At 36.2% G+C, this 16436-nt stretch overlaps 1 protein-coding gene across 16 annotated transcripts in view; it reads left to right on the forward strand.

Moving 5' to 3' along the window:
• Positions 1–16017, forward strand: part of CCDC88A (coiled-coil domain containing 88A) — a 106629-nt gene extending 90612 nt beyond the window's left edge. For 2 of the 16 annotated variants that reach the window (XM_068939918.1, XM_068939919.1), the window contains exons 27-33: positions 1493–1576; positions 2613–2816; positions 3132–3203; positions 3770–3856; positions 4211–4291; positions 5728–5993; positions 9606–11545. In XM_068939918.1, the coding sequence (XP_068796019.1) occupies positions 1493–1576; positions 2613–2816; positions 3132–3203; positions 3770–3856; positions 4211–4291; positions 5728–5993; positions 9606–10637 (1826 nt within the window). In that variant the 3' untranslated portion in view covers positions 10638–11545. Of the gene's footprint in view, positions 1–1492; positions 1577–2612; positions 2817–3131; positions 3204–3769; positions 3857–4210; positions 4292–5727; positions 5994–9605; positions 11546–14302; positions 14403–14963 lie in introns of those variants that run through there. The other 14 variants (XM_068939930.1, XM_068939932.1, XM_068939933.1 and 11 more) reach the window with 14 other exon arrangements.
• The last annotated feature ends 419 nt before the right edge of the window (positions 16018–16436 follow it).

Below are 16436 nucleotides of genomic sequence, written 5' to 3' on the forward strand. Positions count from 1 at the left end.
TTTATACCCTATACTTGTATAACACCCGGTGTGGCAGAGCTCTGGTTTAGGACTTGGGCTACTGGACACTCTTTGAAGACTAAAGTAAACTTCTAACTCTAAGTGCAAACATAAAATAATATGATGGAGAGGAATATTTATTTGTATCAGAGTAGTTCATGTGCACTGGTAAAAATGCGTGTGTGTGTGTGATACATTTATATAAGTGTGTGTGTATATATATATATATATATATAAAAATAAAAATACATACATGCATGCACACATATATACATCTATACTGCTTGTATAAAATATAAACTGCTGTATAATAAGCCACTGATTGAACAGAAAATCAAGGCAAATGACAAAGCACCTGTCCCAGAAATCACTTTGGAGAGGTAAAATAGGCATACCTTTGGCTGACAGGCTGGCCTGCGCTGCTCTTACATCTGCATAAATAAGAACTTCTTAGCATTTCATTATGCATTTCTTTCTGAATCTTACATCCCCTTTTTTTGCATGTAGCTCCTGTATCCTTGGCAGTCAGCTGACACATTTATCTGATGCTTCATCAGGATGAAGGTGTCTGCCAGTAATCAGTTACTAATGCAGAATAGTTGAATCTAAGGACAAGATTAATTTGTTATTTCCTCCCCTCCCCTATCTTTGAATACTATTTGTGGTTTTAACTCTCTATTTCCTGATATTGTGTATGTTGTTTTTTCTAATTCCATCCAAAATGTTTCAGCAATGGTCTCATTTAGGTTTTTGGTTTTTTTTTTAACTTTTGGTATTTTAAAGTTAAATTTGTATACCATTCCAGCTAGTAAATATTTTTATTACCGATATGAAGTGGATTATTTCAGTTAAATATTAAAATATCTGCACTCAAACACAGCTGCTTGAACATAAGATCTGTATAACTTTTATATAAAACAGTGGGTGATAGAAATTGTTAAAGAGTACATAATATAATAAATGAATATTCATAAAATATTAATTTTACTATTACAGATTCAGGGGAAAAAATGTACCAAAGTCACTGACCTAATCTCAAAAAATAACGATATGACTATATTTTAAAGTAGATGTTTACTTAACTCACAGATACTTTGATTTCAAGCTTTTTTTTTTACTTCATTGCTTCATTTTTTACTACTTTATGTTGAAATGTGTTTTTTCAAATAGTAGAAAAGATCAATTTGTGTAAGTGTCTGCAGAGAAGTTACATTATTTTTCAAGAACTTGGCAGTTAAAATTTTCGAACTGTATTACACACTTCACCGTTGTTTTGGGTGCATTTCTGAGTATATTAAAGTTTTCATAGTGTAGTTTTCATATTTCATTATCACGCAGAAGCATGAGAATGATAGTATTTAGCGTAGCATACATAGCTTAAACTCAGACATTCATTTCTGTCCTTAGTTTCAACATTTAACTTCCATCTGTTCTTCTCCCTTTTTTCTTTCATTTCCCTGTTTCCGTTTTTCCTCATGCTATGACATAAAAGTGGTTGCACTGAAAAGACTGCCCTTTTTGAGGAACAGACCGAAGGAAAAAGACAAAATGAAGGCCTTCTACCGTCGCTCCATGTGTAAGACTTTATGACAGTTCAGCTTCTTTTAAATGGCTACACTGGCTTCCATTACTAATTTTTCACTAACCTCTCCCTGGACTGCGCTGTTTTTTTTCCACCTATTTTGCAGTGTGCAAGTCCTGCTACAATACAAGGAGCTGGAGCTTTTCTTTTTTTTCCTCCCCTCTCCTCTTTTTTTTTTTTTTTTTAAAAAACTTTGGCACTGAATACTTTATGTATGTGCGCACACATACACACATTTACACTCACAGACACATGCATATAAACATATAGATTCAGTGCATTTGATTACATCTATTTGTGCATATTTTCTATATACATGTGCATATGTGTATATAAATTTACAGTGCACTCTAATATAAATAGTTTTAAATTACACATTTCATAAGCCATTTGTTAAGCAATTACTACAATTTTTTGTGTCTTTTAAAGAGAGTGTAGAAAAAGTAGAAATATAAGGTGGTCTGTCACTCTTCAGGTATTCTTCCGTTCTTGTGAAAATTTTTGTTTTGTTTTTGTTTTGTTTTTTTTCAATGAAGGATTTAGTCTAGTTTTGTGAAGTAAAGGTGAATATCATCAGATCTCATGTTTTTCAGATCCTTTTATTTATTATTGTGCAAAATACAGCATCCCTGCAGTAACCTGCACTGTACAAGGATCCTTATCATTGTTGACATTATATTGTATTAGCATTTCTGGCCATTTTATCCTCATTCATTCCATTTTATCATTGCAAAACAGCATATCAAAGCTTCTAACTTATATATTACATATCATTGCCGCACAAGCATGGCAGTTTTACCTAATCAAATCAGTTCTAAGAGCCATACTGAACTGAAAGAAGTCTCTGACTTAAAACACTCTCATGCATTGAGCTGATTGCATGTCATAACATGGGTGATCTTGTGTTTGTACCTTAAAATATTCAGTGTGCTTTAATGCTTAGAAAACTGTCAAACATTTTACAATACAAAATAAGAACAAAAGCAAATACATTGACCATGCTGATCATTTGCTTTCATTTGCATCCCAGCCATGAATGACCTGGTGCAATCCATGGTCCTAGCAGGAGGACAGTGGACAGGTAGTTCTGAGCATCTGGAGGGTCCTGATGATATATCTGCGGGTAAAAGGAGAAAAGAATTGGGAGCTATGGCCTTCTCTACTACAGCTATCAACTTTGCAACTGTCAACTCTTCTACAGGCTTCAGATCGAAGCAGTTGCTAAATAATAAAGGTATAGGTAGAAGCTTTTTGCACCGTGATGTGATTATGTGTAACAGCAATTTCATATAAATCCTGGTGTTTTTTTTAATATGTTTTAAGATTTTCAGCAAGAAGCAATGTGAATAATTGAATTGCAATTCTGAGATACTGAATAAGTTCAATAACGGTAGCTGTAAAATACTTCCGAATTTTCCCTACAGAAATGTTACATAAGTGAAGATGGGTTGGGTCAAAAATTATTTTTATTAGATTTTACGGATTATAAATATGTCAATCTTTTTGTAGTAATTTTGTTTTACATCATCTTTTATGTCATTGTGTATAGATACTACATCCTTTGAAGACGTAAGTCCACAAGGTATTAGTGATGATTCTAGTACAGGATCAAGAGTTCATGGTAAGATGTGAACTTTATTTAAATGAATTAAGGATACCTTATGTGAATGTTCATGGCGCTTGCAAAAAAAAAAAAAAAAAAACACACACACACCAGTGAATGGCATCGTCACAAGTGAGCATGTTTTCCATAATTTGCCTATCACTTGAATGTATGGTATCATTTCTTCAGATTATTCCTTTCTTCTTAGACTGCTGTTTCAGTTAGATGTTGTATATCTCTACTAGAAAGCATCTATGAAGTGCATCTGAACAGGATCAAAGTATTTTGCCTTTTAAACTGTGTTTGGAGTTAATAGTAAAATAAAAGAAGTTATAATTTCAATAGTAAAAAAAACAAATCCCAGTGTGGCCTGATTTTTGAGTATATTGTTCAGTTAAATCTAAATTTGCCATGTACTGTACATTATAAAATAACTACATTTCTTCAAGCAAAGCTATGAAGTGAATGCTATAATAGGTTACTTAAAAGTGAAGTCTTAACTCTTTTCTAAAAGTATTTAAAATCAGTATGAGCCACAAACATTTTGGAAATAACAGTGCAATTATTTCCCTTGTATTGGATAGGAGTACAGGACATTAACTGTGCAGATGCTCTTGCTCCTCCTGTTCGTGGCATTTCAACAATGTGCAGGGTTCCTTGTCAAATCTGTTGTAAGTGACCTAATCACGAGCAGCTTTCTGCATGCCAGTCTTTCCACCTGTAAAATCCTGGTTTCCCACTAACAAATCAGTTTCAATTCTAAATATGCACTCTATTTCTCTCTTCCTTTCCCTTGTACCTTACTATTCCTATAGTGCCCTTTTCTAAAGTGTCCTCTTGGACTGCCTGGAAATCCCTTCGCTTTCTGATCTGTAAGAAACACCACTTTGTTGACAAGGGGCATGCTCAGCCTGTGAAATAGTGCATGATTCCTGCCTCAGAGCATTCTGTGATCAGAATGTAAAGGTACTGTGTCACCTGCTAAACTTTTGTTCATCATGGCGTCTCCTGATTTTTCCATTTAGCTTCCAGACCAGCCAGCCTTGATAGTGGCAGAACATCCACTAGCAATAGCAATAACAATGCTTCACTCCATGAAGTCAAAGGTATGCTGTAGGTGAATTTACATCCATGCTTCACTTCGTTAGTTTCTCTGTAAGATCTTCTGTATGTTTTAAAAAAACCAAGCACCGCAGCATGTTATTTCTTTGGACATTTTATAACCTTAATTCCCCAAATTACAAATATTAAAGACTTTATTATGTTTTTAATAACAATTGAAGAGGTTATTAAAAATAGGTTTTTTAAACGTATGTTAATAAGTTTAAAACTATTTTAAACCAAATCCAGCTCAAGCAACAGTGTCACAGAACAGTAATTCCCCCCCCCCCCCAATTAATTTAAAATCACTTATCTCTAAGCAGAGGAATAACTCCATTTTTTGTAAAATCTCTACTGCTACTGTGAAACTGTATAGTGTCCAACACAAACTAGACAAAATGGCATGTGTAATACCGTCGGATAAACTTTCATATTCAGCTTTTGAAAAATGAATAATGTTCCAGGATTTAGCAGTATCCCAGATAAGTGTCACACATTATGAGACTTGACATATTTTTATGTTGCTTGCAATGGCCATTCAATGAGTTTTAAAAACTGCTGTTAGCTAGAGATATATGAGTAGAATGCTGCCAATTCGACATGCTTAATATTCTTAGCTTATACTTGTTCAATAGTATCTGTTTATTTGGCAATTGAGATGAACGCAAACTTGAGATTTTTATTCAACTGTTTCCTCTATCCATTTGATTACTCTCTTCTATAAAAGATTCTCTGAGGTAAGTCTTACCACAGTTTGTATACAGAGTATCAGGAACTTCTGCTGTAAGCCACTCACCTTTCTTCAAATTTATTTTCTTTGCTTAGAAATAACACAAAGTAGGAAATATTACAATATTTGTATCTTTACTCAGTTCACGTTTACTGAAAAATCAAAGAGAATTTCTACTGTAGGATTCATTTGGCGTATAACGCCATATGCTTCCTTCAGATCACAGTTGTAATAAATTAGAAGTTACAGCACAAACCGTTGGAGAAGTACCATTTCAGAATAGCTCTTGTTGAAGAACTGTGTTGAAAATATTTTCTTTATGTTCTGTCTTTCGCATTTCATTTATTGTAAGACTCAAAGATAGTACACTAGAGTCCCACTTTACAGTGTAGCTGAACAGGAAAAGTTATATGTTCAGCCTCTTAGAATATAGTACTGTGTTGATAGAAGTCCCGGTTTGTAAGTGAAAGGTATTCTTTTTATTCAAAAGCTATCGTGTCATGTTAGAAAAGCTGTAAGACATAAGCCAGAGGGTGAAACTGTATTCATAGTATATTTGGTTTGAGTCATACGGGACAACTGGATTCTTTGGTATTTTAAATGGAATTATTGTTAAGTGACTCTGAATGTTCCAGATCTGGGTAAGATTATACTGTTTAACAACTTCCGTGTGTTTTTGTTAGCAAATACTTAACACTGTTTACCCCAAAGCAGGTGCAGGTAACAATCAAAGCAGGCCACAGAGTCACAGCAGCGGAGAGTTTAGTCTGCTACATGAACACGAGGCTTGGTCTAGCAGCAGCAGCAGTCCTATTCAGTATTTGAAGGGTCATACCAGGTCTAGTCCTGTGCTCCAGCAAAGAATGCCTGAAATCCTGGATGGTCGTGGAAAACAGAGCAAAACTGGTTCTCCTGGAAGTGAAGTTGTTACCCTACAACAGTTTTTAGAAGAAAGCAACAAGAGTACCTCAAGTGAGGTTAGTTTAAAAATATTTCACTTGCTTTTAGCTACATATTATCCGTATCCATGCACAGAATTAATAGAATATTTATAGTGAGTAGAATTGCTTGAAAACTTTGTGGAGCTACTTATGCCTACATTATATAGTAGGGTGGAGCAATAGTAGTAGACTTGTAAATTGAAACAGTTGAGGCAGAGCTCCTGATGTCTGCACTATATGTGCTTTGGGGACTTTAATTAGAACTAGTTCTAGTCTGGACCCATGAAGGAGTGCCCATTAAGGAGACAGGATCACATCTTCCCATGTAGTTTCATCCAGAAGGAATTCCATGTTTATGCTCTAATACTGCTTTGCCATGTGAACCAGTGTGGTAAGTGAGGACAGCTGGGAGCACGCTCCTGACCAGAACTTGAAAACTGATGTAAGCAAACCGACTGCTGGCTCAAATTTTGTTTTGAAAAGAAAGTTTTCTCAAATGATGCATGAAAAGAAAAAAGACAGAATGTATTCTGAGGTACCGAGCTGAGTAGGAACGGTTACTCTGGGATTAAGTGGCTTGGTGTACAGGAACAAAAGCTATTATTGCCTGCCCCAGGAGTTAGTGTAGGTGTTCTGGTAGCAGGTGAAATTTGTTCAGACTTTATCCTGATAACCTTTACTGGTTCTGTGACACAACGAAATCATTTTGGAGTTTCGCAGCTTGCCCCTTTCTGGGTTACTGAGTTAGACAAAAAAAAAAAAAAAAAAGTCAGTCTCTGCTTGCGCAAAATTGTCCGGTGTGTTGATGCTTGGTATGCTCCTCAGAGATTAGATGGAAGGCCATAAACTCAAAATAGGCTTACTTGCCTTCTGCCAGTTAAGCACCTGTCTCCAGTAAGAGCTGTTGTCAGATCTGTCAGCAAAAAGCAAGTGGTCAGTTAGGCCTCAGAGGTACTTTACTTTATCCCCTAAGGAGAAGCTCTTGCCTGTTTCAGTTGTATTTAACTTTAATCAGCAAAATGCCTGACCTTTGAATTCATTGAGCTCTTGGAGGAGTAAGAGAAAGAGAATGCTTCTGTCAATCAATGACAGTGTTAGAAACACAGGATCACTGTTGTCTCTGCTAGAATTCTAATTTCTTCATCACTAGTTCTCGAGGAGATTTATCCCAAGTCTGAAGGTGCTTTGGGCTACAGTAAGCCAGTTTCTGTGGCTAAGTTCTTTCAAGAATACGGACCAAACTCCATCTGTTTTTAATTCTGCGACTGAAATGAGAAGATGCACGTGCACAGCTGATGTGATTGGGGTAATCTGTGACTTGAATCTAGAGTAAGCTCTTGGATTGTTGTCAGATACTTAAAATGCTCTAGTCCACTGCTGTTCGGGCAATCATACAATCCCTTTTATAGAATCTCAGAATAATTGAGGTCGGAAGGGTCCTAAGGAAGTCTCTTGTCCAGTCTTTTGCTCAAAGCAGGGTCGGCTGTGAGATTAGACCACTTGGCTGTCTACCGAGGCCTCCGGATCCTTTTCAACAGAGCTGCTCCTCAACTAGCCAGTCTCCAGCCTGTGTCATTGCCAGGGCTTCTTTCTTCCCAGGTGCGGGACTTCCCATTTGTCCTTTTTGAATTTCGTGAGGTTCCTGTCAGGCCGTTCCTCCAGCCTGTCTGGATCCTTCTGAGTAGCAGCCTTGCCCTCAAGCGTATCAGCTGTTCTCTCCCTAGATTGATGTCATCTGCAGACTTGGTGAGAGTGCACTCCGTTGCTTCCTCCAGGTCATGGATCAAGATTTCAAGCAGGACAGGTCCCAGGATAGACCCCTATGGTACTCTGCTTGTCACCGCCTCCAGGCGCAGTACAACCCATGAACCACCACCACCCTCAGAACCTGACCATCCAAGCAGCCAGCTTTTCACCTGGTTGTCCATCTGTTCAGACAGTAATGGCCTCACTTGGATAGAGGGATGTAGGGGGGAGACTGTTGAAATCCTTGCTAAAGTCGAGGTAAACGACGCCCACTGCCCTCTCCTCATGCACAAATCCAGGCATTTTATCCTAGAAGGCACTCAGATTATCAGGCATGACTTCCCCTTGGCAAATCCATGCTGACTGTTCTCAATCACCTTCTTTTCCTTCATGTTCCCAGCGATGTGTTTCAGGCAAACTTGCTCCATGTTTTTTCCAGGAACCAAAATTGAGATGATACTGATTCCAAGAGACACTGAACCCCTCAGAAATGATGGGTGATGTTGGAATGAAGTTTCAAAAATTCTTCAGTTGCCCTAACGTTTAGGAATGGTGACTGCGATGCGTGTTTTTGCTCAGGCTTGCATACCGTTTTTAGAATCAGAATGTCCTGATACAAAAAAGAGGAGCTGCGCATATTTGAAGAGGGCTAAATAGTTTAAAAGAGTTCCTTTGGAGTATCTTTGATACCTTGGGCAAAACTATGAGATTTCCAGGTGATATTCTCTGCTTAGGAATTGTGATATTTCAGCCTCAAGTCAAAGAGGCAGCTATGGTCATGCTTTTGAATTTCACCCGAAAGTAGTACAGTCCCTCTCAGTTCACCAGAGAATTTGAGCCTATAATGTCCACGTTCATCTACTTCAAGTTTTTTCTGCAAAAGCGTAAATGCTCTGCTGAAAAGGGATGGGATTTTGCGTGTAAAGTCTGTGCATATGCTGATTTAGAGCTCTGCAAAAAGAAAAGAAAATCCCAAAGTCCACTTTCAGGCCTAGCCTCTTCACCCGATCTGTGAAAAGATTTGCTCTCCAAGAACAGCGCTTACAGAAGTGTTTTTGTAAAGCTGCTGGCCAGAGGAAACAAAATTTTTCTTCATACATCTTGGTAGAACCACTTATTAAGAAGACTCCTTTGAGAGCGCTTCAGAAGTTGGTTATCCAGATCATTGTCCTTCTTCCACTTTCCTTTACGGGCTTTTGTCCCGTAATTTCAAGACTAGCAAGGTGTTGTTTCAGCTATGGTGGATCCTAGCATTCAGTGAACCAGAGCATTTCCTGTAGCTTAAAATTCTTTCCAAACTCTTCTTTAGCCTTTTGAAAAAGAATGGACTCGCTAAAGTCTTTCTCCATTGAGTCTATTACTTCACTTAAACTATCTTCTGTAGTTCCGAAATCTCCAAAAAGAAAAATTTGACTTTAGGCATCAAGGTTATGTGCTTTGTGTTACTTTGGGGTTCCTATCTTTATCATTTGAATATAAGGAGAACTTGAGCTTTATTAGCTCTAGATTATCCGTATAAGTTAGCGTAATAGTCCACATGACATTGCTTAGTGGAGTATTAGTTAGTGATGGGGGAGGGCAAGCGTGTGAGAAGATGGACTTGAAATTCTGATGGTCTTATTTGTTGAGCTATGTAATATTAGACAAACTGAATCCCAGATAGTGGTGCGCTCTCTCTGATACCTAATTTTCAAAGAGGAAATAACTGCTTTTAAGTAACCTGTACAGAAAACTCATGAGTAAGTAACACAAATACTTAAGCTTAATATCTCTTAGTTCTGAGGGTTTTTTTTAATAAAACAAAGTTCTGTAGAATTGTTTTTCATTTGCCTCACAAAGATTGCTTAAGAAAAGTAAAAATTAAAAGCTAAAAATTTATAAGATGTTTCATATTTTTGACAGATAAAATCTGCAAGTGAAGAGAATCTTTTAGAGGAAGTAATGAAAAGCTTATCGGAGTCTGCTGAATTGACAGGCAAGGAAAAACGAAGAAGACAGCCATCTGCCGGTTGTGGTATTGTGAGGTCATTAAGCGTAAAAAATACAGTTGATTTCTCAGATGGACGATCCATTAAACCAGAACAACTTGTAAGGCCCAGCCTTCGTAAAACTGAAGATACCTATTTTACTAGCTCTCCGATAAAATTTACGTCAGGTACTCAAGGGAAGGTCAGATTGGTTAAGGAAAAGATACAAGCAACAGTATCACAGCGGCAATCAAAAGACTGCAATCCTTATGCTACTTTACCTCGCGCAAGCAGCGTGATTTCTACAGCAGAAGGAACTACTCGAAGGACCAGCATTCATGATTTTTTGTCCAAGGACAATAGGCAGCCTGTGTCAGTTGATCCAGCACCATCTACTGCGGACAGAAGTGTTTCATCAACATCTAGTGAGTACTCTGCACACCAGCTATCTTCTAATTTTTTTCACTGTGTGGCTTACAGAGTAGATTGTGTTCCACAGAATGATATAGCTTATATAGTTAAACCAGGTAATTTAGGCTGTAAATATGACATGCCTAAGACTTCAAGGTTGGAAAGGGCACATTTTCTTGAGAAAAACGTTGTAAGCGCGAATGTGTTGAGCGATAAAGTCGACATACCTGTTAACAATAGCAAAGGATCATTTACTGTGGCCCAAGTGGCTCAGCCGTTTTTATCCTTTAACACTGAATTAGTTAGTAATATAAGTGGATTGCCTCAGAGATCTACATCAAAAACAACTGATCAGGCGATCCTGACAACATTTAGATCTGTCCCGAAAAATCAAGATCGACCTTCTGCTAATCAGAAATCTGATCACAGTGACCTACAGTCACCTCTAACTAGTGAATTTGTTTCTACCACCTGTGTAAACGCTAGTGAGGCTGAATCTCCACTACTGGTTTCTGAAGATAATAAAACTGTATGGTATGAGTATGGTTGTGTATGATAAGGAAAATGTATTAAGTATATATGTCATATATGGCATATGGGTGTTCTCAACGTTCATCAGATTTAGAGAAAGCTTCCCTAAAATGAAGGCGTCATTTCTTGTTGGATCTGTGGCTTGTTGTTTTTTACGTGCAGTGACGTAGAGCTCGGTTGTGTACTGTAGCATGTGTTTGAATGTAAAATTGTAACCTCACCAAAGTTTGCATGAGAGATTAATTGCACTGTATAAATTTTGCATGCCTTTAAAAGTCTTTATAATGCAAACTATATTTTTGTCACTCATTACAAATATTTTTTTTCTGTACGTTATTGAATGCATGTTAAGCCAACTGCATGCTGCATTGCCAAAACTGGCAAAATGAACTACATAATTTTCAGTGTCAAGACAGTACTTTTCAGTTGTGCTCTGGCTTTCAGATGCATAAGTAACACATAGATTATGTATTTGGAGTAGAGATATATTTTATATTTTTATTTTCCTTCTTCAAAAAAGGTGATACTAATGAAAAGAAGCCTTTGGAGAGGTGTCAGTGTCTTAGCCTTTTCAGTTATGCCATCTTTTTTTACGTGTCACTCTGCACAAGGAATGAGTTGTAGCCCAAATAATCCAGTGCCTCTAGCTTGCACAATAAATATGAATTACTGTTCATATTTATTAAAATTTTTGAATACTGTTCAGAATCCTAAACATGAACAGTAATTCTTATGAAGAGGTAATAAATAGTCAAACTATGTACAGTACTTGCAATGAAAAAGCAACCCTTTTCACCTTTTCCCTTTCATTTGCTTTATCTTCCCACACCTGGTGTACAAATGTGGTCAAGTGTGCTGTTTTGTTAGGAGTTAAGTAACGTGATAGTTTTGAGACTCCTTGCGCTGTATGATAATAAAAACCTTTATTAATTATGGTGGAAATTCATTTTTTTCTTCTTAACAGAAGTAATACTAACGTAATAGAAAACAAGATGTGTAACAAAATAACAGCAAAACTGTATTAAATATTAGTGCAACTAAAGCCAAGTAATTAAATTTTACTTACAAAATTATGTCCCTCTAAGAATGCTTGAGTAAGTCATTAGATCCCAGATGACCAGCTAAACAGAAGTATTGAAAAGTAATTACTTGATATGTCATCATCTGTGCAAGTGCTTGGAACTTCTCAATGATAAATATAAACAGAAATTTAAAAGTTAAAATATTTAAGCTGTAACTGCATGTGATTTTAGACGTGAGCACTTTTTTAGCAAGAGGAAGTAATTATGATTATCTTAGGCCAACTGCATATAGCTATAAAAATCCTGAATTGGAAAAAAATACATATATATAGAAGAAAATATTTAATGGAAAATAATGAATGTTGTAGTCTCATTTTTTAAATTTAATTCCTTTGGCCAACAGTTTTGCAGTAGTCTTGCTACTGCTGCGTGAGTTGAGCTTTAATTCATTAATGCTGGACTAGGGAGAGGTAGAAGTGCTGCAAAAATAAGAGTTCCTCAAGGGGAACACAGCAGACATCCTGTATGTTAGCCTATAAAGTTTCATACAGGAAAATTGTTAATAAAATGCAGAGAAAGTTGGATGTTTTAAACAGATTCTGTGGAGGGTGAGCTTTCTGTTTCAAAATGTAAAGCAGCCTTTCTTTATCGTGTTTGCAGACATCCATTTTCATTGGGCTGATAAATTTCTCACTTCTCTTCCGTGTTGATCACAGCGTGCTGTTTATCGTTGCTGTATTCTCGCTCAAATTATGTCTCACCGTTTAAAAAAAAAAAAAAAAAAAAAAGAGGCCCCAAACCTTGAAGTATAATCCATCTCTTAATTTCACACGCATTTGCTCTTACACATTAAGTTTACTGGTCTTAGGTCACTTCATTCGGCTTCATTTCTATTAATCCGTAGACGTGTTTAAATTAGTTTTGAGATGTATGGTGGTGCTAACTGAACAGATACATATTTAATACATTTTGGAAGTTATTTGAGGAGTTACAGACAAAATCTTCTTAACTTTGACAATATTTACTATAAACTCATGCTGTGCTACCACTATTTGTATTTTTTAACTGATTGCAAGCCTGGGTCATCTACTAAGTCTCCTTGTTATGATCAGAACAGGGTTTGTAGCTAGAGGTAATATCTTTTATTTAGATCAGCTGATATTGCTGGAGAAATTAGCTGAGCTTTCAGATATGCTGTTACCTCGTTTGCAAGCTCTGTCTTGCTTGTGTCCTTAGCCTGGTAATGGCTACAAAAAATACAAGTATTGTCTCCAGATATTTTTGTTAAGAACCATCCAGCACTACCACTGAACCCCTGATTGTAATCGTGAGCACAGCCAAGCTCTAAAGAGAAGTTTTTAAAGATTACCCCTGTAGAGTGAAGTTAAAGCTTATTATCAAAGCAACAAAAGTAGTTTTTTTCAGCTGCTGCCCATGGGGCACTTCAGTATACGTTATTTTATTTCTTTTCACACCACTAAGTTTTCTCACACAAAACTAAATTTGACAGTGAATACTTATATCTGATATTTAATACCTTTTTAGCCTCACCGTGTTTTACGCCATCCCATCATGTTGGGGGCAATGTTAAAACGATTTGTTTCACAAATGCAAAGGGTTTCTGAGTAACTGAGAGTTAGTATCTTTGAACATCATATGCTCTCATTGGATTCTAGACTAATCTCGTCCAGCTCAAACTACTGTTTTGCATTTTTTTCAAATTTGTAATAAATTAATTACATTTCAATTATGAGGATACTAACTTAAATTTTTTGCTCCATTGAATTCCGCTGGAGCAGAGGAAGCATGTTGCTAGAGACTTTTTAATGTCTTTGAAAAAGAAATTGTTGTCGACTTTTGTTTACTGTATGTGAAAGAAAACAAATGTTCTTATACACGGAAGAGCAGTTCTGCCACCGCTTTTTGGTCTTTATGCTTCAACAATGCATACAGCATGGCTGTCTCTTTTGGTTTGTACTACTGCTCCTAGGCCATTCAAATGGCTAAATATAAAACACACAGTACAACTTGCTCGTTCCTTGGTCACTGCTGCCTTTAGAAATGATAAGTTATGTTTTTGCATGGTAATTATAAAACACTAAACAAGTGGCCACCAGCTGAAAAGGGTTCTGTTGTGAGTAGGTTCAGTTATTTGCTTGCAGTGAAAGGTTTGCTTGATGCTTTGCTTTAAGTGAACAGTAAATTAGGATACTGCATTTTGCATGTTCAATCTGTTGCATGCAAAGATAACTTTCTACTTTGCAGGACTGAATGTGAACCTTTCTGTGAACGTGTGACAGGTTAAAAATGCAAAGGAAGATGGCTTAAGTTCTCTCCTAGGTTCAGCAAACCTTGATTATGTCTGGTATTGTTTTTCCTTCTGATACGCACAGAAATTTAGGCCTCGTATGTATAAAAGTTGAGTGTATCTGCTTGTGACTTTAAAAATAATACCTGAGTATTTTGAATGCTAGGATGAATTTTAATGAGTGTAGGTGAGTAGATACCTCCAGTGAATTTCTTCCATCCCTCTCCACTGTCCTTTCCTCTAAAAAATGTGTTTGTATATCTTTTTGCTCTACTAATAGGTAGAATGTATGTTAATGCGTGAGGGTTTTTTCAAGTCCTGATAAATACAATGAATAACATGAAATGCTTTTCTCTGCAGATGTGGAAGCTATACCAGAAAGCAGAAATGCAAAAAGCAGGTCTAGGGAGCAACAAAGCTCCTAATTCTATTACCCACTACATGAGATGTGGGCCAAGTGGTGAGTTTCCTGCCCAAAATGTAAATGAGATTAATTTCATTTACAACAAACTAACAGCATTACATGTAAGAACAAGTGCACATTGCATTAACCAGATGTAAATACTGCTTGCTTAACTGGCTTCTATCTTGCTTATTAGTTAAGCCAGAACAGGCTGTTTTAGTTCAGTTATTTTGCCTATGTACGCAGGGGACATCATCCCGTTTCTCATTTTGCCTGTAATAATGCCATTTTTGTTTTTCAAATTTCTCTCTAAGAGGAAAGTTCAATAAAATCAGATTGTTCAGTAAATTGAAGCAGATCTCGGAAAGTAACAGATTAAAAGAACAGTTTAACAAAACAGTTTAGTTTTATAAGCTGTTCTATGCTATAGGGAAAGTGCCTTTATAGAAAGAGCTTGTCTTTGGTGTTCTGTCCTTCTCTTGACCTCATTAAAACATCTTTGGTGCATGCTGTTAGTGCTGTTAGTTCTGTTAGTTACTTAACTCTGTATTTTAAAATTCTACGCTTTAAGCTTTTCTTATGTTCTCTCTCCTTTTTCTGCCTTTCAACTGAACACAGAGAGAAAAGTGTCCTTCAGTATCTCAATAAGAAGCCTTTATTTCTGAAGTAACAAGACAGCGACTGTAGGAGTCATTAATAAAAATTAAGGGAATTTTTTTACAATTCTTCATGACTAGAGCAGGCAAGAAATAAAAACCTACCTACCTACCTTCCTTCCTTGAATCAAGGAGCTCTACTGGAGTCTACTGCCGAAAATTGTTAAATGGTCTTAGGAATTATTGCACATTGCACTGTTAAGATCTACTGAATAAAGGACAGTTCTCATCTCTCTAAGGACCATGAATTTTAAGGTATCAAGAATTGCTCCAGGAAAAAAATACTTCTTTCTTCTTCTGTTTATGAAATTAGCCACTGATTTGCTTAAGCTTCCGCTAGTAATTAGCCAAAAACACCCCATAACTAGCAGTTTATGTTTAGTTCTGTAAATCTGCAATAAATGCTGTAGTATTTTGTTGAAATTGACTGTATATACAGATACAAAAACCTCACAGCTTACTGGCACTTCACTGCCTTATTTGGTTAGCGTAATCCGCATGAAATTGCTCTGAAAAAAAAGTTTATGCTGTTTTTTCTTTTTTTGCGTACTGCAAGAGAAAATTCTGTTTACATATGTGGAAAAAATTCAATAACTAACAAAATGGGAGTTATGGAATATCACATTATATGGAAGTTAATGTTTGTCACTTGTGTTCTTTACATTCCCAAGTTATTCTGCGTATATATATATTCAGATGTTTTTGACAGGAAATTGTCAGATATGATTTTTCTATAACTTTGGTTTTTGTTTTTTTTTAATAAGGTTGTTTTCAACAAATGGCATTTCCAGGATAAGATTGTCTTATGATGTTTGTGTGTTAACTAATTTCTTTTTTTTTATTGTTTATCTTTTGACATGAGCTGATTGTGGCTTAGGAGATTTCTTAATGGCAAAAAGAAATGTAAATAATATCATATGCATTTTACAATCAATCCCCCTAAGGTTATCTTTTTATTAGTAAGATATGTTTTGTTTGTTATTGATTCACATTAAAGTCAACAAATGTTATTGGTACTTTTAATGCTTGTATACATTTGTTGTCTTGAAAACATTTGCGGAGAGCTCAAAGGAAGCCTGATCTAAAAAAAAAAAAAAAAAGCAGATCTAAAATTTTATTAACTATCACAATTTTCTTTTGTTGCAAATCAATAAGCACATTTATATTTCTGTTTTAAAGATGTAAGTTAACAGCGTAGCCTCCCAGTGTCCAGTCTTTCAAACAGGCACATACGTAACTTTCACCTACAGCTATCTCCATTCACATAAGTAAAGGTAAGCATGACTAAATATTTGTAGAACTAGGGTTACAGGCTGCTTCTCAGTTGAATCACGCTACTGCTTTGACGGTATGAGAGAGCTGCTACAACTGACTTTAACCTAATAATAACTTGTTTTTTTGAGGCTTTCAGGCTTTAACATTTGTAAAGTCTCAA

This window comes from Struthio camelus, chromosome 3, assembly GCF_040807025.1.
Source record: "Struthio camelus isolate bStrCam1 chromosome 3, bStrCam1.hap1, whole genome shotgun sequence".
NCBI classification, from domain to species: domain Eukaryota; kingdom Metazoa; phylum Chordata; class Aves; order Struthioniformes; family Struthionidae; genus Struthio; species Struthio camelus.